The sequence below is a fragment of the Delphinapterus leucas genome, chromosome 13 (assembly GCF_059928025.1).
Source record: "Delphinapterus leucas isolate spDelLeu-1000000601 "Yukka" chromosome 13, BTC_Dleu_Yukka2, whole genome shotgun sequence".
Lineage (NCBI taxonomy): Eukaryota > Metazoa > Chordata > Mammalia > Artiodactyla > Monodontidae > Delphinapterus > Delphinapterus leucas.
In genome coordinates, this window is record NC_143141.1 from 63,872,497 (window position 1) to 63,894,788 (window position 22,292).

The window sequence follows — 22,292 nt, forward strand, 5'->3', positions numbered from 1 at the left end:
AATCTCAGTTTTGTAAGTGGGCCTGAGTCCCTGGGCTGTGACCTTCAGAAGTGTTTCTTAGCCTTAACAATTTTTTTTCTCCCCTTACTTGAGACAGGAAGGATAGAGGGGGCTGGAGTCGATGAATTGCCCTTTCCAGGCTTAGATAAAGCCCTGATAAGGTAGTTTGTCTTGGAGGGCAGGTCTTTGTTAATGGGGACTGCTATCAGTGCTTACTTTCCTGAGTGTATTTGAAAATGGTTGCAGGGAATTCCCTGGCAGTCCAGTGGTTAGGACTCAGTGCTATCACTGCTGTGGCCCAAGTTCAGTCCCTGCTCAGGGAACTAAGATCCTGCAAGCTGTGTGCCATGGCCAAAAAAAAAAAAGAAAACCTCAGGGAGCTCCTTGAGGTAAAACGCAAGAAAGTGGGGGCCTGTGAAGCCTGAACCTCCATGAGAGGTCTTAGGTCTCAAGCTAGTCTACTCTTAGCTTCCAGCAGTTTGTCCAAATTACCATTTAAGTGTTTCTTCCAGTTGCTCCAGCAGCTTCTGCTCCTTGGTAACTGACCTCAGCTTGTGATTCTTTGTATTTGCCTGTCTCTCAGATTTTGGTGTGCAATTTGCCCTGTGACCTCAATTCTCTGATCTAAGAAAGAAAGTTTGTTGATTTTCGTATTGAGCTTTTTTCTTGTTGTGAGGCCACTGTGCTTTTTACATTAGCTTTATATATGGGAGCACTGAGGCTGGAAGTCCAGTGGAAGACTGTGAAGTCAAATCTCCATGCCAAACCTTAATTTAATAACTAGAGGTGTTTCACCTTTCTGTTCTAGTAGCACTCAAGTACACTTAAAAAAACTGTGGTTAAAAAATGCATAACAAAGTTTACCATTTTAATCATCTTTAAGTGTACAGTTTAGTGGCATTAAGTATATTCATATTATTGTACAATCGTCATCACCAGTGCATCTCCAGAACTTTTTCCTTCCCAAACTGAAACTCTGTACACATTAAACTCCTCATTCCTCCCCTTCCCCCAGCCCCTGATAACCACTTTTCTACTTTCTGTTTGAGTTTGACTACTGTAGGTACCTCATATAAGTAGAATCATAAAATTTTGTTATTTTATATCTGGCTTATTTTACTTAGCATAATGTCTTCCAGGTCAAGGTCACCTTTTAACCAGAGACTTAAAAAAAAGGTTATTTACATTTCTTTGGTGTGTACCTAAGTTGATATAGTTGTCCTTGTTTGAGCTAGTGCCTTGGGTCAGTCATAATGTTATCAGTTTGTCCAGCCCCAAAAGGGAGGAGTTGGACATGGGGGTGGTTAAGATGTTAGACAGTTTTAAAACTGTTTTAAGAGTCTAATGTTGCTTAATTTGTTCCAGGACCTGTAGAGTATTCTTACATATTCAAATGAAAACTGTAAATTATGTTTGGTGGTCAGAATGTTTATATTAACTCATTCTATCCACTGATTTGTGTGTTTAATGTTAATAACCTATCTCCAGAATTAGGTACTAGTTTTATACAGATTAAGATTTTCATCTGTTATTTTATTTTATTTTATTTTTTTGCGGTACGCGGGCCTCTCACTGTTGTGGCCTCTCCCGTTGCGGAGCACAGGCTCTGGACGCGCAGGCCCAGCGGCCATGGCTCATGGGCCCAGCCGCTCCGCGGCATGTGGGATCCTCCCGGACCGGGGCATGAACCCGTGTCCCCTGCATTGGCAGGCGGACTCTCAGCCACTGCGCCACCAGGGAAGCCCTGTTATGTTTTTTAAATTTATTTTATTTTTGGCTGTGTTGGGTCTTTGTTGCTGCGTGCAGGCTTTCTCTAGTTGCGTTGAGCGGGGGCTACTCTTCGTTGCGGTGCGCGGACTTCTCATTGCGGTGGCTTCCCTTGTTGCGGAGCACGGGCTCTAGGCACACAGCCTTCCATAGTTGTGGCTCATGGGCTCTAGAGTGCAGGCTCAGTAGGTGTGGCACACGGGCTTAGTTGCTCCGCGGCATGTGGGATCTTCCCAGACCAGGACTCGAACCTGTGTCCCCTGCGTTGGCAGGCAGATTCTTAACCATTGCGCCACCAGGGAAGTCCCATCTGTTATGTTTTTATGGGGAATGTTTCATAACTAGGAAGGATCTGCTCTTTCATTGTACAGTTACTTGGGTCTTTAATTTCATCCTTTTTGTCCCTTTTCCTCCTCACTGTGATGAGTTACTATGGCTTTTGAATGGGCCTTTATTCTTCTGGCCTGCCCATTGTTGGAGTCAGTAAGACTGGGAACAGGGTGTATGGTCTGATACATGTAGACCTGGTTGGACCACCAAGTCTGTGTTTCAAGTTTACCAGCTGTTGTTTCACTTTGTTGCTAGAGAATGTTATCTTTCCTATGGTGAAATAAGAATTTGTTTCTTATTATTCAGAGTAGGTAGGGGTTCTTTATTGTTTTTTTTTAATTTTTTAAAAATTTATTTGTTTATTTTATTTTTGGCTGTGTTGGGTCTTCGTTGTCTTCGTTGATGCACGTGGGCTTTCTCTAGTTGTAGCGAGGGGGACTACTCTTCGTTGCAGTGTGCAGGCTTCTCATTGCAGTGGCTTCCCTTGTTGCGGAGCATGGGCTCTAGGCGCGCAGGCTTCAGTAGTTGCAGCATGCGGGTTTAGTAGTTGTGGCTCATGGGCTTAGTTGCTCTGCGGCATGTGGGATCTTCCTGGACCAGGGCTCGAACCTGTGTCCCCTGCATTGGCAGGTGGTTTCTTAACCGCTGTGCTACCAGGGAAGCCCGGGTTCTTTATTGTTGATAATTATATTACACTGGTAAGTCTTCTTGGCAAGAGTTTATGTTTATTCACTATAATATTTGACTACATTTAAAGTTCAGGTGTTTTCATATTGCCTTTTGCAACTGAGATTTATTCAATAAGATTTTTTTATTTTACTGGAGGATTAAAATTTTAGAAGTTTCGAGTTTTAAGGCCTGTTTTGTCCCTACAGTAGTAAATGGTATCAGATTACTGTTTTTCAAGTTCTTAAGTTTGCTTTTACTAACTTATGGCAGCAAATAGTATCTGTTATCAGCAAGGCTGCTTCTAGAATTCATTAGAATGCCCCTTGAGGGCAGGAATGTTTGTTCTTTTTCACTGCTGTATCCCTAGAACCTAAAACAGTGGCAGGCACATGGTAGGGGTTCAATAAATATTTGTTGAATGAGTATATATGAATATATTAAATTTATCAGTATTCAATATGTTAGAGAAATAGCAAGACTTCTTAATTTCATGTTTTGAAGTATCAAAACTTAGTGGTTTTAATTAGCTAGGTTCTCTGACTTACTTTTTCTTTCGTCCTTTTATTGACTAATCAGTTTAGTAGACATTTCCTTACAGGGTAAACTAAGAAGAGATGATATATAGTCAATAGATTTTTTAAATGAGACACCAGTTCTTTTTAAAGTTTCTTTGGAGAGGGTAAGGTTAACAAACATCTTAGCCTATGATATCAGTCATCTATACTTTTTAAAATTTATTTTTACTCTCTTGTTCATGTAATTGTTTCTAGGAATAATTAAAAGGATCATATTCGTTTTTTTTTTAGTAAACGTATTTATGTATGTATGTATGGCTGCATTGGGTCTTTGTTGCTGCACACGGGCTAGTTGTGGTGCACGGGCTTAGTTGCTCTGAGGCATGTGGGGTCTTCCCGGACCAGGGCTTGAACCTGTGTCCCCTGCATTGGCAGGCAGACTCCCAACCACTGTGCCACCAGGGAAGTCCCTAAAAGGATCATATTTCTTAGGTATCTCTTACACATGCTCAAAAGGGAACACAGTGAAGCTTAATAATTAAAATTTTTAATGTATTTATTTATTGAGCAAATATTTTGAGTGCCTACTGCAAGCCAGGCACCATTCTCTCTTCTGGAAGTACTATTCTATGTTTTGAGAGGAAAAAAAGAGAAAACTTTCTTTCTTCATGGAACTTACATTCTCATAGGAGAGATAGGGAAACAAGATGTAGAATAAAAACAGATTTCTCTAATAGGGTAGATTTTTTTAAGTTACTTTTGTAGGTTGGACCTTTTAAAAATAATCAGTTCATTAAATACCACTTTGACATTGTTGGGGAATGAGATGCCACATGTGAGAGCCTAGAATAGGGCAAAGCACTTTGGTAGGAACAGTTTTGTAAACAAAAATGGAGTTTACAGTCCGTGCTCTCAGTATTCACACAAGAACTGCAGTGCAAAGCTATTTAAAGATAACCACCTGCAGTGTCGGTAATATGCTTTAAGAGTCCACAAAAGTCGGAGTTTCTTGACAGCTGGCTCAGTCTAGGCAGGCAGCGGGTGGAACAAAAGTATAGAGATGCTAAACAACATACATATTTGGGAATAGTGACCTTTTTGGAGTGGTAGAAACTGGAAGAGGGGTGTGTGTGTGTGTGTGCGCGCGTATGTGTGTTGGGGGAACTTATGAGTAGTATCAGGAGCAGAGATAGAAAAAGTAAATTAAAGGTGGATTGTATGCAGCAGGTCTCTAGATGGTCCTGTAAATAATGGGGAGCCACAGATGACTTTTTAGTAGGACAGTGGCAAGATTACATTTCTTGTTGAGAAAATTAAGTGACTATGGGAAGGATGGGTTGGAGAGTACGACAGGGAGGTTCCAGGCTATTTGGGGCATCTAAAGTATAGCCTAGGGGCAAGACCATAATCCCTGTAAGGGTGCCTCCTGAAGCACAAGTCCATAGTATATAATGTGAATAGAATTGTGCCATGTGGCAGGCAGCCTTGTGACCAACAGAAGGATGAGGGTCAAAAGTTGAAGATACTGAAAGTGAAGAAGAGAATCCAAGAGAATTTTGTGGTTAATAGGATTGGTAACCTACTGGGGATGGGAGTTTTGTGGGATAATAATAATTATAGATGGTTTGAAGTTTAAGACGGATCTTCACATTAGGTAGTTATGGTCTGGACAACACTTTTTTCCCCCACCTTGTATCTCGTTTTCATAAATTGCTTCATCCCTCATTGAGCCTACCATACCCATCTTTTTTCCACCCCTAATTTGAGCTTTGATATCTGTTTTGGACTATATAGTAAAGCTTATTAGAAGTATTTCTGAAACAAAGAAATTTTTCCTGTGGGGGGAGGTACTTTGAGAAAAGGGTATATGGGCTTTAAGTATATTTAAAGTATAGGGCTCTTTTAAAAAAATTATTTATTTTATTTATTTATTTTTGGCTGTGTTGGGTCTTGGTTGCTGCACGCGGGCTTTCTCTAGTTTTGGCGAGCGGGGGCTACTCTTCGTTGTGGTGCACGGGCTTCTCGTTGCGGTGGCTTCTCTTGTGGAGCACGGGCTCTAGGCGTGCAGCCTTCAGAAGTTGCGGCTCGCTGGCTTTAGTGCACAGGCTCAGTAGTTGTGGCACATGGGCTTAGTTGCTCTGCACCTTAAGCACTGTGCCACCAGGGAAGTCCCTAGGGCTCTTAATATATGTCAAAGTTAACTCATTTATTATATTCCAGATTTAATTTTCTAGATAAATTACCTTATGGTATAGTAACTTTAATAAAATTTTATGATATTTAATTATAACAGTCTAGCCCTGTGAGGTACGTTAAAACATTTGATTATGGAAAAATTTAAATATACCCCAAAATACTAGAGTATAATGAACCCCAGTATACCTGTCAACATTTTGCTGGTCTTGTTTCATCTGTTTTTCTCTCTGCCCTTTTACTCTTTTTTTTTTTTTTTTTTTGCTGAAATATTTTAAAGCAAATGCTAAGCATATTCTTTCACCATAAATACTCGAATATATAACAGTTAAGGACTTTATTATTATTATTAATACAACCACAAAACCATTATCACACCAAGCAATCATCTTTACCCCAACTTAACACCATCTAATATAATACCCAGTCTGGATTCAGATTTCCCTTTTGGTTTCGAAAAAGAGTTTTATAGCTGGATTGTTTGAATCAGGTTTCAAACAAGTCTTGTGGTTATTTTTAAAGTTGATATTTTTTAAAGAGAAAATTAAGGCAGTGTGAAAACATTTTAGTATAAGCTATTCTAAGAGAGCAATGCTGTTTTGACAGCCATTCTGTCTGGAACTTAGTTTTGTACAAGGAGGTATCGAAATAGCTAGTATCTATTTTTTATGATTTTTAAACATAGGAAATCTTTCCAAAATGGGGGAAGTGGGTGTGACCCCACTTATCTAGAAGCCTAGAGTATGAAAATGTGAGCTATTCAAGAAGGTTCAGGTTTGGGGGAAGACCACATCTCTCTTAGTCAAAACATCCTAGATGGGATTTGGGACTGTTTTTGTAACTACTTGTGTAATGTTACAGTATATTTTATCTCCCTGGATGTACCTTCCTCATCTGTAAAATGAGTGGCTGAGTTGTTTTTTTTTTTTTAATTTTTATTCAAGTGTAGTTGATTTACAATGTTGTGAAGAGTGGGTGATTTCTTATATTCTTTTTGAGTTCTTATTTTTGTGTGTTTTATTTTCTGTTTATTCTTAACTTTAACAGGATTCTCAAAGTTGGATTGGTGGAAACAATGAACCATTGACTGGCTTTACATGGAGAGGTGGTTGCGAAAGAGAAACTACAGGCATACAAGTCTGGAATGAAGTGTTTGTGATCGACAGACCTAATGGAACAAAAGTGAGATTCTCTTTATAGTTTTTTACTATATAGTAAAATATATATATATAGTTTTTTACTAAAAAAACTAGTTTTTTTCTTCCATATTCTGTCTTGAGCAAAACAACACAGAACTATTAATATCTGATAACTTTAACATATGTGGATTATTATGTCAAAATGTGTGAGATACTTAAGTTAGAGGACTTTTCTTGACTTAATTACTGATTTTGATATTAACCATTTTATATTTGACTTTTATAGTCACTATTGGTGAATTTTTTACTTAGTATTTTAAACTTTTAAATTCCTAGGTGGCTGTGCTGCTAATGGATACCCAGGGTGCCTTTGATAGCCAGTCAACTATCAAAGATTGTGCAACAGTGTTTGCTCTGAGCACTATGACTAGCTCTGTCCAGGTGAGATACAGAGATGCCGCGGTATGATCAGGTCAGACAATCCTAATACCTTTGCTCTTCCTCAAAATGCCTTTTTATTGAAGGGAAAAAAAGGATTAAAATCAGAGAAACTATTTACATTTAGTATTGGTCACTTAACATTTCTATGCTTGCTGTTCTGGCTTACAATGTGAAATTTCATACTTTTAGTGCTTACCAGGGAAACAGTGAACCAATAGCCAATCCCTTTGGTATTTCATCATAGCATCTATGCTTTTTTTTTTAAAAGGAGTATGTATTATTGCATGTTATCCTTAATTGAATTCAAGGATATTCAGTTGATATTGAATTCAATTGAATTCAGTCATATACAGTAAAGTATAGGGTGTTTCTTTATTTTTTGGCTAAACCAACCAAACAAACAACAAAACCAAGTAATTTAGTTTTCTACTCAATATGTATGACAACTAGTACATGATTATTTGAACTAATGGAGGTAGAGGCATAATAATTCTTATTTAGGAAACCTTAATGATGTTTATATAATAAACTAAGGACTTAAAGCACCTATTTCATTTAGAAAGGGGTAAAATCCTTTCTATGTTTTCGCTTATGCTGTACCCTAGAGTCATGTTTGGTGTTCTATCAAATTCTAGTCTCTTCAGGCGAGGCCATCTCTTTTCTGTATAATTTAGACTAATTGCACTGAATTAAACCACCACAGGTCATTTTTTATTTCTTTACTTTCTGTTTCCCGAGCTCATCTGTGGTTGATACTTCTCTGGCTGAAAAATGAATTATTGAAGTATGGTGGTTAGATCCAGCTGGTGATGTATCAAGATGTATATTTGCAAATATTTTAAAAAGTATGTGCTTCTCCTGAGATAAATATTTCTTATGGATGGTAGATTATAGGTGATACCGTCACAGTGTATTGGAATTTTTGTGCTTTCCATTAATATCTGGAATGTATGACCAGTTTCTATTAAACTTCCCATTTCTTTTCTTCCTCAATTTGAAGTATCTAGCTGTCAGAGTGGAAACAAGTTTTGGAATTATTATGAGATAAAAGAGAAGTGGCTTCTTTTTATTATAGGGATGGGAATATCTGTCACTACAAACTAAGTGATGTTATTGGGGACTCTCAGAGTCTCTTGTTTTCAGTTTGTCCTACCTCTTCTTCACTGATCTTGCAGGGCAGCACAACTGCCATTCTCTTGAGGCGAGCAGAAGCCACATCTTTGTATTTATATTATCGCATTATAGCCCTTCAGATTAGCTGGCTCTGTGGCTTGCATTAAATTATAAGTTCTCTGTCCTAAAACTTATACCATGGTGTTCTCTTGTTTATTCAACTTTATGATAGCAAGAGAACTGGTTTTGGACAACCACGTAAAGCCATTCAGCCACCTTCTTATCGTAAAACAAAGATTTTGCCCATCTTGCCTATCTCACATGTGGTTTTGTGTGCAGTCAGAAATGAGATACAAATGAGATAATGCATAAGAAAGCGGTTTGTAAACTAAATAATCAAGAAGATTAATTTTTTTTTCTTTTTTAAGGCCGAACCGTGCGGCATATGGGATCTTAGTTTCCCAGCCAGGGATTGAACCCATGCCTGCATGCATTGGAAGTGTGGAGTCTTTTTTAAAATTTATTTATTTATTTATTTATGGCTGTGTTGCTGTGCGTGGGCTTTTCTCTAGTTGCAGTGAGTGGGGGCTATTCTTCGTTGTGGTGTGCGGGCTTCTCTTTCTCTGGCTTCTCGTTGCAGAGCACGGGCTCTAGAGCACAGGCTCAGTAGTTGTGGCACACGGGCTTAGTTGCTCCGTGGCATGTGGGATCTTCCCGGACCAGGGCTCAAACCTGTGTCTCCTGCGTTGGCAGGCGGATTCTTAACAACTGCGCCACCAGGGAAGTCCCAGGAATGCAGGGTCTTAACCACAGGGACCACCAGGGAAGTCCCTAATATTAGTTTTTATTATTGCTTCTTTCCTGATTCTTGAGGCTAGATTTCTCTCCTTCCTTACATAAGTTATCTGGCTGATAGATCAATAACAAATTGATCCCTTTGTCATTTATTCTTTCAAAAAATAATTACTGAGCATATATTAAGTACAACACAATATGCTAAGTACTAATGATCTACAATAAACAAATCTTTTCTGTTTGCTATTTAAAACCTGGCCCTGACAATGTAGGGATCTGGTCCTATTTTCTAAAAGCTAAGGCCCATATGAGTGAGAATAGGTTGGTTATTCTTTCAGTTTTTAAGTTTAAATCTAGAGTTTAATCACCTCATCATTAATTACTTTTTAAGAACCTGTTTGGAATTAGTCAACTGAGAATATCATTTTAGGTTTGCCAGGCTATATTGGCTGTTTATATTCTTGACCTCCAAGTGATTAAGTTAGATTATCACTTATTTGCTGTTAGAACAAATTGTTCTATATTTGGAGTAACCCTATTTTCTTAGATATAAGTTATTTCCTAGCAGAGGTGACAACTATGGACATCCACTTTTGTCCTTTGGTGGTCCAGGTCATCTTTTAAAGACCTGACTCAGAAGGATTGGACCTAGCGAATCTTTTCTCCAATTACTGTTTCTTGAGAGTAGTGAAGTTTGCGTTACCAGCTCTGGTGTGTGGGCCTTGGAAAGTGGAAGAGTGCTACCTACTCTGTGTGTGTGTGTGTGTGTGTGTGTGTGTGTGTGTGTGTGTGTGTGTGTGTGGTAAAATGTTCATGTTAAGTTATTTAGACTGACTTTGCTTAAGTAAAACGATAACCATAATATTACAGTCAAGTTAGTTGAGGCACCCACTGAATAAACCATAAACTATATACTATGAATGCTCCAGGGAGGAATTTATCTTTGTATTGGGTTGGCCAAAAAGTTTGTTTGGGTTTTCTGTAACATCTTACAGAGAAAAACCCGAACGAACTTTTTGGCCAAACCAATAGAACTATGCCCTTCACATTCATTGACTTAGAAAAACAGTTGGGTAGTTGGGGGAACTCTTCACTTAAAAAAAAAAATCATGTCATAACATTAAAGAAACTTACTATGTAATATACTGTTTTTTTTTTTAATGTCTGCTGCCTTCTTGGCCCCATATGTGTATATTCATGATTTTTACACAGTTTACCACCACTGCTTCCCCCTTAATGTTTTATCCTAACTGTTAGGAAAAAAGAAAATTCTTTTCATGGACCACTGGTTAAGATAGTGACTGAGTCATTCATTTGTGCTCAGGTGTAAAATAGCCTTCGTTTCCACAAGTAAAGTTATACACAGCTGGGTATTCAAAGTAAAACACTAATAAAAACAAAAATTTGTTTTAACAGGTGTATAATTTGTCTCAAAATATTCAAGAAGATGATCTTCAACACTTGCAAGTATGTATGTCTCAAAGAATGTATGCCAAAGTATTGAAAATTTAATTCCCACTTTGTTGTGACTTTACATCAAGAACCTGTAATATTGTAAGAAGATTGACTATTATATGGTTTTAAACAGATGTACGACTTCTTAACTAGAAGAAATTTTAAAGTATATGCAGTCTTAAAAAATTAAATGCTTGGCTTTCAAATGATTTTAAAGGCTCTGACATCTAGTCGTCTGATATAGAATAGCTTTACAGAGGTCTTCTTTCAACCTCTTCGGGGGCATTATTTTAAATAATTTGATTTAATAGTTATTTACAGAATACGGCAGACTTGCAATGGAAGAAATCTACCAGAAGCCATTTCAGGTAAATAAATATTTTATCATTAAAAAAAATTTTATCTATGGAAAGCTATCATCTTGTATCTCTGGAGATATGAGGACATTATGCGAAACTCATTTTTAGCAAAAGATCTAGTGGAATTGAAACTAATTTATGGTAATGTCGTCACCATCTTATCAGTAGCGGCTTACAGGATAGGAAATAGAACAAATGAATATAGGCTGGTTCTTAATACTTTTACTTAAAAGGTTAATAACATTTCTTTTAACTGGATATTACTTCCAAAACTTGAGATAGTCATGTAAATTTCTTTTATATGTGATAAACTACTAGAAAATGTTATTGGTTGTACGTGTGTGTGTGTGTGTGGTATATTACAAGTTGAGGTTAGACCTATTATTCTTTATTTTTGTTTCAAATAGAAAAGTTTCAGAATTTATTATATCTCTCCCCCATGTGTTTTTTCATTACTTTTAAATGCTAGGTACAGAATATTAAGTCAGAAATTAACCTTGATTTGAGAAGCATATGCTCTGCTTGCTTCTGTGGAGTCTTATCATTAGAGATTTTTTAAAAAGCAGAGCTAATTTCAGATAGATTCTTTTTTGAAACAAGTGTAATTTGTAAGTAGACATTGTACTATTTGGTTAGTTGTGTTATAGTAGGTGAGAATGACTCCACCCTGTTTGCTCATCAGTGTGTGAAGTCCTTCCTGTGTGATAGCATCACTGGTGATTCTGTTAGTGGGTTACATTGATTCTGCCTCAGTCTTGTCTGGCTCAGGTGATCACTTTTATGAAATATTTGGGCAGGTTATGGTGTTATTTTGTGTATATGATGAAATATACTCTATTTGGCCTCTATCAGTTTTTCTGAACTGGGGTAATTTTGCCACCCAGAGGGCATTTACCAGTGACTGGAGACATTTTTGGTTGTCACAATTTTGGGGAGGAAGTTCATGCCATTGGCATCTAGTTTATAGAGGCCAGACATGCTGTTCAACATCCTACAAAATGTAGGACAGCCGTGCACAGCTAAGAATTATCTGACCCGAAGTGTCAGTAGTGCTGAGTTGAGGAACTTAAGCATATAGGAATTAAAAATTCTATGAAAAGAACTAATTGGTCTAGAATTAGGTTAGTTGGTCTTCTAGTTATACAATCTTGACTTAAAATTATGATCTGTATACCCTGATACGTCTTTTGTTTCTTTTTAAAATATCCTGTATTATTGCTTGTGGTGACTCTTATACACAGTGAGGTTCTCAGATGGAGGTAGTTTCTTGGTATAGGAGCTGGGAGTATTGTTGGCTTATGTAGGCTCTTGTTATAACTATGAGTAGTATTAAGCCATTTGGTTACTATAACTTTTGATAAGGATTGTTTTTGGGGAGTAAGGGGTGCTTCAGTTATTAAAGTAGTAATTTTTGGTAAAGTTTTATAAGAAATGATTTCAATTTTTTCCCCTTCTTTCTGTAGACACTAATGTTTTTGATTCGAGACTGGAGTTATCCTTATGAACATTCATATGGTTTGGAAGGTGGAAAACAATTCCTTGAAAAGAGATTGCAGGTAAGCCCCCATTTCTTAGAGAGGAGAGCATAAGCACCAAGCCCCAGGTGAAGGTGTGGACTGTGGACTGCTGCTTAGACTACCAGCCTCTGAGTGTCATTGGAACACATTGAGTATCCCAGGTTAACCCAGATAACTGCATACATAATTGATGAGAAGTAAATTGGTATAGCACTCCTGTGAAAGAGGACAATAGAAATGCCCTCAAGTAGAAGTTAAGGAATGGATATTTCTCTCCAGAGCCAACTGCCTCTTCAATAAATCAGTATTCAAAGGATAAAAGTTTGAAGTAGACTAACTTTTTGATCTGCTCAGGTTGCATGCATTTCTCTTTCTGGCCCAGCTGAGCTTCTGAGCATTTGGGACAGGCTGGATAATCTAGTGTGGATGCATTGAACACAGATGATGTGAGACTCTCTTTCCAAGGATACTATCTCGTAGAGTGGCAGCATATAGAGAAAAAAGGGATCTTAAACATTATCTAGTATAGCCTTTACACACACACACACACACACACACACACACACACAAAACTGGGACCCAGAAAAGTGACTTGCCTTTGGTCACTTAATTAATTATAGATAACTGGGAGTAGGACCCAAATGTCCAAGCTCCTGGCCTGGCCTGTGCAAATGCCACACCAAGTCATTCCTGGAAAATAACATGGAAGTACTTTGGGAAACCCTCAGGTCAGATACTACCTACCTACTGACGTCCACAAAAGATACATAAAAATACCTTTATTCATAAGTAGGAGGTTTAGCTCTTTGGGGTAATAAAATTTGGTTTGTTTCCTATGAAAAAATGCATTTAATTTCGCAGGCACATTCAAAGACTTAGGGTATAATGTAATTTTTCTTAATCCTAAAATAAGATCAAAACCAACTGCTCATTTCTTGGATTATTTGAAAGGCATTTCTAGACTTGTCAGAGATAATTTCATTCATCAGCGTTTTCTCTGGTTTGTTCAGAAGAAATTAACCCACAGCACATCAGGCATATTAACTAAATTCAGAATTATGTACTTCAAAGATAAGGAGGTTTTAAAATATATTATTGAAGCCATACAGAAAAGTACTCAGATCATAAGTGTGCAGCTTGAGGAGTTTGTACAAATTGAACATAGCCATGTAACCACCCAGAAGCAACTGCCTGTATCCACTAACCCCCACCCCCCCCCAACCCTTCATTACTCTTTTGACCTCCAACAGGCTTGGTTTTTGGACTTTTTATGAAAGGAATCATATACAGTATGTATTCTTTTGTGTCCAGCTTCTTTTGCCCAGTATTACATTTCTGAGATTAATCCCCATTGTTGCATGTAGTTTAGTTCACTTATTCTCATTGCTATACAGTCTTCCATTGTATGAACAGGCAACAGGTTTTCCATTCTACTCTTGATGGAGATTTAGGTAGTTTCCAGATTTTGCTGATTACGAATGGTGCATGTTTTTTAGAATGGTTTTTGAGACGAGTTTGGGAGAATACGTGAGTTATATTGGGATAAGGAGTTATTAAAAATCTAACATTAGGATTTCCTTCCAGAAAATACATAGCAGTCTCTCTTCTGCAAAACACTGATAAACTAGCATAAATCATAAATAATCATTTGGAGTGAGTGCCGAAATCCTAATAAATTTTTAAGGCTCTTTGGACTGCATTGGCGCTTTTCGCCTTATCTGTTGTTTTGCTCAGGGGCTGACCTTTTTATTTGTAGGCAAATTAGTACTTTGTTTTTCTCTTTGCCATTATAAGTACTTTAAAGGCAAATTCTTAATTTACTTACTGGTTTATAAATCACAACCACACCTGTTGTTCTGGTGTTAGATATTATGATTAATTATTATTTGTATTTATTTATATCCTTGGCAGCTAACATGGGAAAAAAAGTCTTTTTTGGTTTAAGACAGAGTGGGGTCTTATCAAATGGTTAGAAATGGGCCTTTAGTAAAATTTTATTGTCAAGAAACACACACCTAGACTAGCATCTGAGTTAATGTGTGTGCATGTGAGTACGTATGTGTGTTTTCCTAAAAAAATGTGTTTTTCTCTTGTTTGCACCTTCACCTTGTCTCCTTCTGTCCCCAGGTAAAACAAAATCAACATGAAGAGCTACAGAATGTAAGGAAGCACATTCACAATTGTTTCTCAAATCTTGGTTGCTTCCTTTTGCCACATCCTGGTCTTAAAGTTGCAACTAATCCTAGTTTTGATGGGAGATTGAAAGGTGGGAATTCCCATTCTTGCTAAAATCAGAACTTAAGTTTTAGAGGCTGAAAGTTAAAAAAAATACATGGTTCCTTAAGTTTTTTCTTTTATACTGGAGGACGTTTTGATGCATTATTAATGGTGTGATTGTAATGTATTGGTTTCTTGCAAACACCTGGCATATTGATTAACATTTTATAAGGTGGTCTGTTGCTCAGCACTGATGTCCTAAAAATACTGAAGGCTGAGAACATTTCAGTATTTCATCTGATTGCACTCTGCTAAAAAGCATCACTAATATATTATATTGATGTAATTAGATTTAAGTCTGTTCGGGGGTGATGGTGTAATTTTTTGTGTATGTTTTAGGATTATTTTGAGCATGATGGCAAAAGGCTTGAGGATTGACGAAACTTTTAACAGTATGGCTGGAGAAACAAAATTTAGTATTAAAATGTAATACAATTTCATGAATTGCTTGCCATTTGGAAAGGATAGTTTAGTTAAAATACTTGATGTGGAATTTGTTCTGGTAGGCCACAGTTTTATTTGTTATTTGGGCTGAAAGAATTATTGGGAGATGAAGGAAGTGGGGTAGAGTGGAGGGGTGGTTATATTTTTTCCTAGGAGATGTGACAGTGTGACGTGTTTGGATGAGTTTTTTGAAATGAATCTACACTTAAGTAGCATATTTTTATTTTATGAAATAGAATTTTATTAACTCTTACCAATGGGGACTTTACTTTTTTTTTTTTTTTTTTTTTTTTACTGACATATTGACTAATTTCATGTCCACTAGATATTGATGAAGAGTTTAAACGAGAGCTTCGAAATCTGGTTCCATTGCTGCTTGCCCCAGAAAATTTGGTAGAAAAAGAGATAAGTGGATCTAAAGTCACTTGTAGAGATCTTGTAGAATACTTTAAGGTAGGAAAATTCTTACATTAAATGGCTTTGTCTAAGTTAGAAATATAGCTGACTTAAAACTCATTTGTATGTACAAGAAATTTCTTACCTTTATTTTAAAGCAAAAAAGTAAAATTTATATTTTTTTGCCTTGAATTGGATGTATCAGTGTTTAAGAATATTTAACATTGTAGCAGACAACATGTATCTTCTAGACAGTGATTTTATTCTTTGTAGAGTTATCCTACTTTTTCTCCAGCTCTGATATGGAAAGAAGAACCATTCACCATAGTATTACAATACCACTCTATCATTTGAGAATGATAATAGGTATTGGGAGCATAATTCTGTATCCTGAGTTCTCACAAAAGCCTTCTCTCAGAGTCTGGGACTTGATAAGAGCAGCTGAAAGTATCCAGACTGGGTTTGAGCTCGAGTGCGGGCCTCTCACCGTTGTGGCCTCTCCCGCTGCGGGGCACAGTCTCCGGATGCGCAGGCTCAGTGGCCGTGGTTCACGGGCCCAGCTGCTCCGTGGCATGTGGGATCTTCCCGGACTGGGGCACAAACCCGTGTCCCCTGCATCGGCAGGCGGACTCTCAACCACTGCGCCACCAGGGAAGCCCTGTTCTCTAGTCTTTATAGCTTGCTTGCCAGAGCAAGACTATTGTAGAGGTTTGTATTTATTCATTGTAGTTGTAAATAGACAGAAGGGAAATACAGTTAACTAAGAGTGTATTTTTGTATTATTTAATGGACACTTGATCACTTTCATACTATCTTTGTTCAGTTATGAATTAATTTAGAGTCAGTAGAAAGTTGAGGTGAAAGATTCCTATATAGAACTTACTTAAAAACGTTCATCTTTCTTTCTTACTCTTAAACCACAAATTCAGTAATTTTTTTTCCCTTGAACTGAAGTGTATTTTAAGCTGGTCAAAGTAAAATACTGAGTTAAAATATTTTCTTACATATTTATTTGAAATGTTGGCATTAGGGGAGAATTATGGATTTCTTTTCATAAGTAGATGACATTTTATATATAACTTTTAAATATGAGACATAATTTTTATGCCAAGTTGGAGTTACATTTAGAGACATTTCTCTAGGATATTATTTAGCAACATACACACTTAATAATGTTGAGAATAGGGTTAACTCTGTTGGAATGAGAGTATATGATTTTTAAAGCCTAGACTTTCCTTATAATAGTGTGAATCATTTTTCTATTTAATGATTTTTCTTTCTTTGGGGATGTGGAGCCAACTTGCATAACCTATGAATATAATGAGTCTTCTGTATTTTTAGGCTTACATTAAAATTTATCAAGGAGAGGAACTTCCACATCCAAAGTCCATGCTTCAGGTAGTGTGTGTGTTGTACATACATTTATTTACGAAGGAGAAAAAAAAATCTTTGCTTTAGAGATAAATGCTGGAAATGGGGTAGTGTTTCTTTCCATGCAAATACATTTTAGATACCTAAGGCATGGGTCCTGAAGTTTTAATGAGTTTTTGTAACTATAGGTTGCACACCTTGCACACCAGAAATGAGGGTCCTGGGTGCCTTCTCTTCAGTTGCTCAAAAAGTGTAGGAGAATTTCTGCTTCAGAAGATAGCTTCATATGGGCCTTGCCAAACCAAGAGCCTTGCTTCTGCTTTCTGAGTCTTTGACAACGAATGTTGTTTGAAATAAGGCTTATTTTCTCTTGATATTAATGATTCACGTCTGGTTCTAGTGAATATAGATTTTGTTTTTATTTTTTTTAAAAAGGTGTTCTTTAGGGACAATGTTATTTTAACCTAATTCATTTTTTTTTTAATTTGCTACTTTGGGCATTTCTCAGTTTTATAGTAGATTAAACTGTTTTTTCATAAAACCCATACAATAAGCAGTTTTGTGGATTTAAAAATGTATCTTGTGTGTAATACTGATTATGAGAGAGAGGACCATATGAGTAATTCTTGATTCTTTGCACCTGGGGACTTGACACATTTTAGGGTTGTATATGTTTAATTTTCTATAATTTCCTGGGCATATGTGGTATTTTCTACAAACCCACTTTAACAAACCTAAGCAAAACAAGATTAAGCAGGTAGTCCTATTAGAAGCAATTATTATGTCCTTTATACTGGTGTTTCCTTCAATTAGAAAGGGAAACTGGAAGTTGATAATATTTTCTCTGATTCATTTTCAGACTTGGTCATTGTACATAATTTATTGTCTTAATCAGAATTTATAGTTATCAGGTATTTCACATAAAATTGGCACATTTTATTTTATTTCTTAGGCAACAGCTGAAGCTAATAACCTTGCTGCAGTAGCAGGGGCAAGAGAGATCTATTGCAAAAGTATGGAGCAGGTTTGTAACTAAAATTTAAATTTGACACTAGAGTAAGATAGAAGATTTTTGTATTTAAAATAATTGAACCAATTTGTGCTCCTTTTACATTGTCATGTTACATCATTCCCAAATTTCCCTTTATCATCTCTGCTGGAAATAAACTAAGAATATAATTCCCATGGTTAGAGTGCAGGATATGGGTAGTAAGTTATTACATAGACCACACTGAAATCTTTTCTGACACATGATTCAGAGTGCTGTTATTAGTAGCTTCTGATGCAAGCAACATCAGCTTAAGGGCAATAGCAGCTTCTTTGCTAAGCTTGCTAACTCAAACATTAAAGTACCTTTTTTATGTTATCTTTTACCCACTTTCTTGCCAGCAGTGTTTTGTACTCTTTTGGTGTATTGCTGGGTCAGGTGAAGTCAGGTACAGATTGCAGTGTAATTCTTTTTGTCTTTATTGGTATATAATTAATACCAATATAATTAATTTTGGAAAGTTTATTTTGCTTGAGTCAGTTAAACATATAAGAAATAAGTAGGTTATGATAATGTGTGACGTATTATGAACAGATGTAAAACTAAACCATGTAGGTGGTTTGACTTTTTGAGATTAAAAATTATGATCAGGGAATTTCTTTCAAGTGTGAATTATTTCCAGCATGTAATCTGTCCTAATGTAACCCTGCCTGTACAGGTATGTGGTGGGGACAAGCCTTACATTGCACCTTCAGATCTGGAGCGAAGACACCTGGATCTCAAGGAAGTGGCGATTAAACAGTTTCGTTCAGTAAAAAAAATGGGTGGAGATGAATTCTGCCGTCGTTATCAGGACCAGCTTGAGGCTGAAATAGAAGAAACCTATGCAAATTTTATAAAGCACAATGATGGCAAAAATATCTTCTATGCTGCTCGTACCCCTGCCACACTATTTGCAGTCATGTTTGCTATGTATATAATCTCAGGACTGACTGGCTTCGTTGGCCTAAACTCTATAGCCGTCTTGTGTAACCTTGTCATGGGGTTAGCACTGACGTCTCTTTGTACTTGGGCATATGTTAAATACTCTGGGGAGTTCAGAGAAATTGGAACAATGATTGATCAGATTGCTGAAACACTATGGGAACAGGTTGGTATCTGTCTTTTGGTTTTTCAGTGACTAATCTTATCCCTGTGACTCCCCACCCCTCCTTCCAGTCCCCCATTCCCCACCCCCAGTATTTGCACACCTACTTTTCCTTTATCTGGAGAATGGTAAAAGGATATTTTCCTTTTTGTTTAGATGCATAATTTGAATATAAAGTATGAACTGTTTTTTCTCCCCTTTAAAGTTGTAATTATAGTGTGCTTTGGTTGGCTTACATCTGTAATATCCTTTGGATAGATTCTTAGTCATAGGCCTGATTATACCAGACAAGTGGGCAGGGCCAGAGTCTTTAAGGATTTTTTTTTTAAGAAAAGAAAATATAATTAGTGCAAGAGTTATGAAGGTCAGGAAAGAAGTTTGGAAGTGTAATTCTTTTGCTTTAGGAAAGCAAAAGAAGTTTCTTACTAATATTGGCAAGAACCAAGGCATGCTTATATTCCAGGAAAAATATTGTGTCTTCATTGCCTTCCATGAAGTTAGTAGTGATTTACTGATGTACTGCAAGGAACAATCTTATAGGGAATTCTTACATCAAAGAAACTTTGTTTGACCTCTATACTGTGGAAATACTAATGAACAAAGCAAAGCACCACAAACAGAGAACCAGCTTTTCTTAATCATAATCCGTTATCTCAACCAGAATTCAAATCATGATTTTTTACCTCAAACCAGAATTCAAAGTTGGGCCTGACAAGTATCTACTAAGGAAAGCCTTGTTGTATATCAGCCAACTGTTGTCTGGAATTGCCTGTGTTCAGAAAATTTCATTTAAGGATGTTGTCATTAAAATGATCATCGTGAAATACTTGAGCATCATGTCAAGGACCAGAATGAAAACTACAGTTATTACCGATGGACAGTTATAAAAGGTGTTTTCAGATACCATTTCTGGGCTGATGAAGTGTATTGGGCTTATTTGAAGATCTAAGATATGCAGGTCCATGTTGGTTTGGCTTTAAATTCAAAGACTGAAGTTGATTGGATGTTGACTTTTCTATTAATAATGTTATTATTTTATACAGTGACCCACTATATTAATTTGGATTTTATATTTCTTCTTTATAGAAATGTTCTATTTATTCAGATCTGATTTGGAAGCTTGTGTCTGGATATTTGTAAAATTTAAATTTTTATATCAAAAATAATCTCATTCTTTATATTCACATAAATATAATATATTTTCATATATTTCATATATTTCAATATTCATATATTCCTTTGATATCTTCTGACCGAAGATGGATTAAAAGCTATCACAACCTCAGAAAAAAAAAGCTATCACAATGTCACTTAAAATATTACCTACTTTAAAAATGTTGGACCATTACTAATTTTGTGCAGCATGAATTTCGATAGTTGTACATTGTCTTCTTTTGAAAACCACTCATCTCCCATGCAGCATTGATTTTAGGAGTTTAGAAGTGCCATTATTACAAAACAAGTAAATGGAAGAATCTAAAGTGTGTAAAATTATTTTCAGTATAGTTGAGGTAAGATGATCACTAGTCAGAAGATCTGTGCTGTGTCAACACTTGTCTAAATTTTTTTGCATTTCTCTTTTCTTTTGCTTCAGAGGAGTCCCAGGAAGGTGAGAAACCTACAAAGTCTCAAATTCTTGTAGTCTTAAGTTCTTTAACTTCAAGGCACTCTGAGTCGTTCTCCTAACGAATCACTCCATGTTTTAGGTGTTTTCCAAACTGTTTGAAGTTACTAGACGTCGAATGGTTCATCGTGCTCTTTCATCAGCACAGCGACAGAGACTGTCATCCAACAATAACAAGAAGAAAAATTAGACAGTATTTTTAACTTTTTTCTCTATCCGAAGTGTTCACACTTACACATGTAGGACAATAAGCAGGACCGTCTGGGCCGGTCTGCATAAATGCTGTATACATACCAGATTTGATGCTGCATATAGGGTATGGAATTGCACATCCATCTCATAGGAATTGTAAATGGTTTGAATAGGAGGAAAGTAATTTTTGTTGCATTATAAAATGTCTAACTGCATTATTTGTAGCATCATAACTTTTTTTGGGAGAAGCACCTTTTTATTTCCCACATTCCTGGTTATTTTCTTCATTGCTTTGAATTGAATTTTTATATCTATTTTTATATGTAACTCTTTTTTTACCTCATGTTTTTATTTGTTTTGCACATTTCTCATACCACAGGTATTGAAGCCCCTGGGTGATAATTTGATGGAGGAAAACATAAGGCAGTCTGTAACAAACTCTATCAAAGCAGGCCTGACTGACCAGGTGTCTCATCATGCCAGATTAAAGACAGACTGACAGTTCATCTCCTCATGGACTCCACTCTTTCTTTTTTTCATGCTTGCTGTACAATGAGAACTCAAATAAAAATAAACCAAAGTTTACAATCAACTGTAGAAGTAGTTTAGATAACTGGCTTCACAGATGGCTGCCACAGAGTGTGAAATTGTTTGTTGGTTTTAAGCATTCTGTTCATGGCTCCTAAGGTATGAAGACTGGCTGAGGAGCATTAGTTTTCATGCACACTTGTACCATGTTTAATTCTTTTTTCCCCCTTTTTACATAATCTAATGTTAGTGAAATTTGTCTTATGTAAAGGATATTTCAGGGAAATATTTTAAGAAATCTATTTAGAGTCTCTTTAACACAGTGTCCCATTGAAATTTTAATTTTTAGAGAAGTTTTGAATCATTGTATCAAGAATCAGATTGGAATGACAAAGAAGCCTTTATTGAGCCACGACATTAAAAGTATATATTGCTTTACTGCCTTCAATACCAGTATTACATAAATGCATGTATCAGAAACTTCACAGAAATTACATGACAACTCTTGTAGCTAAGAAAGTGATTCTGAGGTGTACATTTGTCTTGCCTTTTTAAATTTATAAACCTGCCCTAAAAGGAGATGCATATCTGGGAAACTGAACTGTCTTTATGCAGTTTAGCCTTCATGTACATAAAACATGCCGTTAATTTATTGGGGGAGAAATTCCATCCAAAAATGTTGCCTACAGCTATGAGTTAAGAGTGTCTATACAGTGTGTAGCTTTTATTTTCTAAAATCACAGGTAGGGCATGTATATGGATTATAAATATATAAATACGATTTTGTATTAAAAGTTTTGTAGTTTATGACAAAACCTGGTTCTGTGGTAGGCTAAGGAGCACAGTCCCTGTGAAGGAATGTTTGTGGCTCATGTCAGTGTGTGAATGCATAGACAATTTGAAGTTTTTGATATATTTGTGATATTTATCTTCTTGAGCACTGCAGTCTCACCACCCTCCCCCCACCCCCTCCCCCCAGGGGAATTCAATGGGAATGTTTATCGTGACTTTGTCCTCTGTTGCATTTTAAAG

At 36.6% G+C, this 22,292-nt stretch overlaps 1 protein-coding gene across 4 annotated transcripts in view; it reads left to right on the forward strand.

Moving 5' to 3' along the window:
• The window catches only part of ATL2 (atlastin GTPase 2), a 61,067-nt gene extending 39,743 nt beyond the window's left edge, over positions 1–21,324 (forward strand). For 2 of the 4 annotated variants that reach the window (XM_022574051.3, XM_089923266.1), the window contains exons 3-14: positions 6,522–6,656; positions 6,950–7,054; positions 10,379–10,429; positions 10,729–10,785; positions 12,240–12,332; positions 14,421–14,559; positions 15,340–15,467; positions 16,752–16,808; positions 17,734–17,805; positions 18,488–18,919; positions 20,511–20,525; positions 20,623–21,222. In XM_022574051.3, coding sequence (XP_022429759.1) covers positions 6,522–6,656; positions 6,950–7,054; positions 10,379–10,429; positions 10,729–10,785; positions 12,240–12,332; positions 14,421–14,559; positions 15,340–15,467; positions 16,752–16,808; positions 17,734–17,805; positions 18,488–18,919; positions 20,511–20,525; positions 20,623–20,730 — 1,392 coding nt within the window. In that variant the 3' untranslated portion in view covers positions 20,731–21,222. Of the gene's footprint in view, positions 1–6,521; positions 6,657–6,949; positions 7,055–10,378; positions 10,430–10,728; positions 10,786–12,239; positions 12,333–14,420; positions 14,560–15,339; positions 15,468–16,751; positions 16,809–17,733; positions 17,806–18,487; positions 18,920–20,510; positions 20,526–20,622 lie in introns of all 4 variants that reach the window. The other 2 variants (XM_022574052.2, XM_089923265.1) reach the window with 2 other exon arrangements.
• The last annotated feature ends 968 nt before the right edge of the window (positions 21,325–22,292 follow it).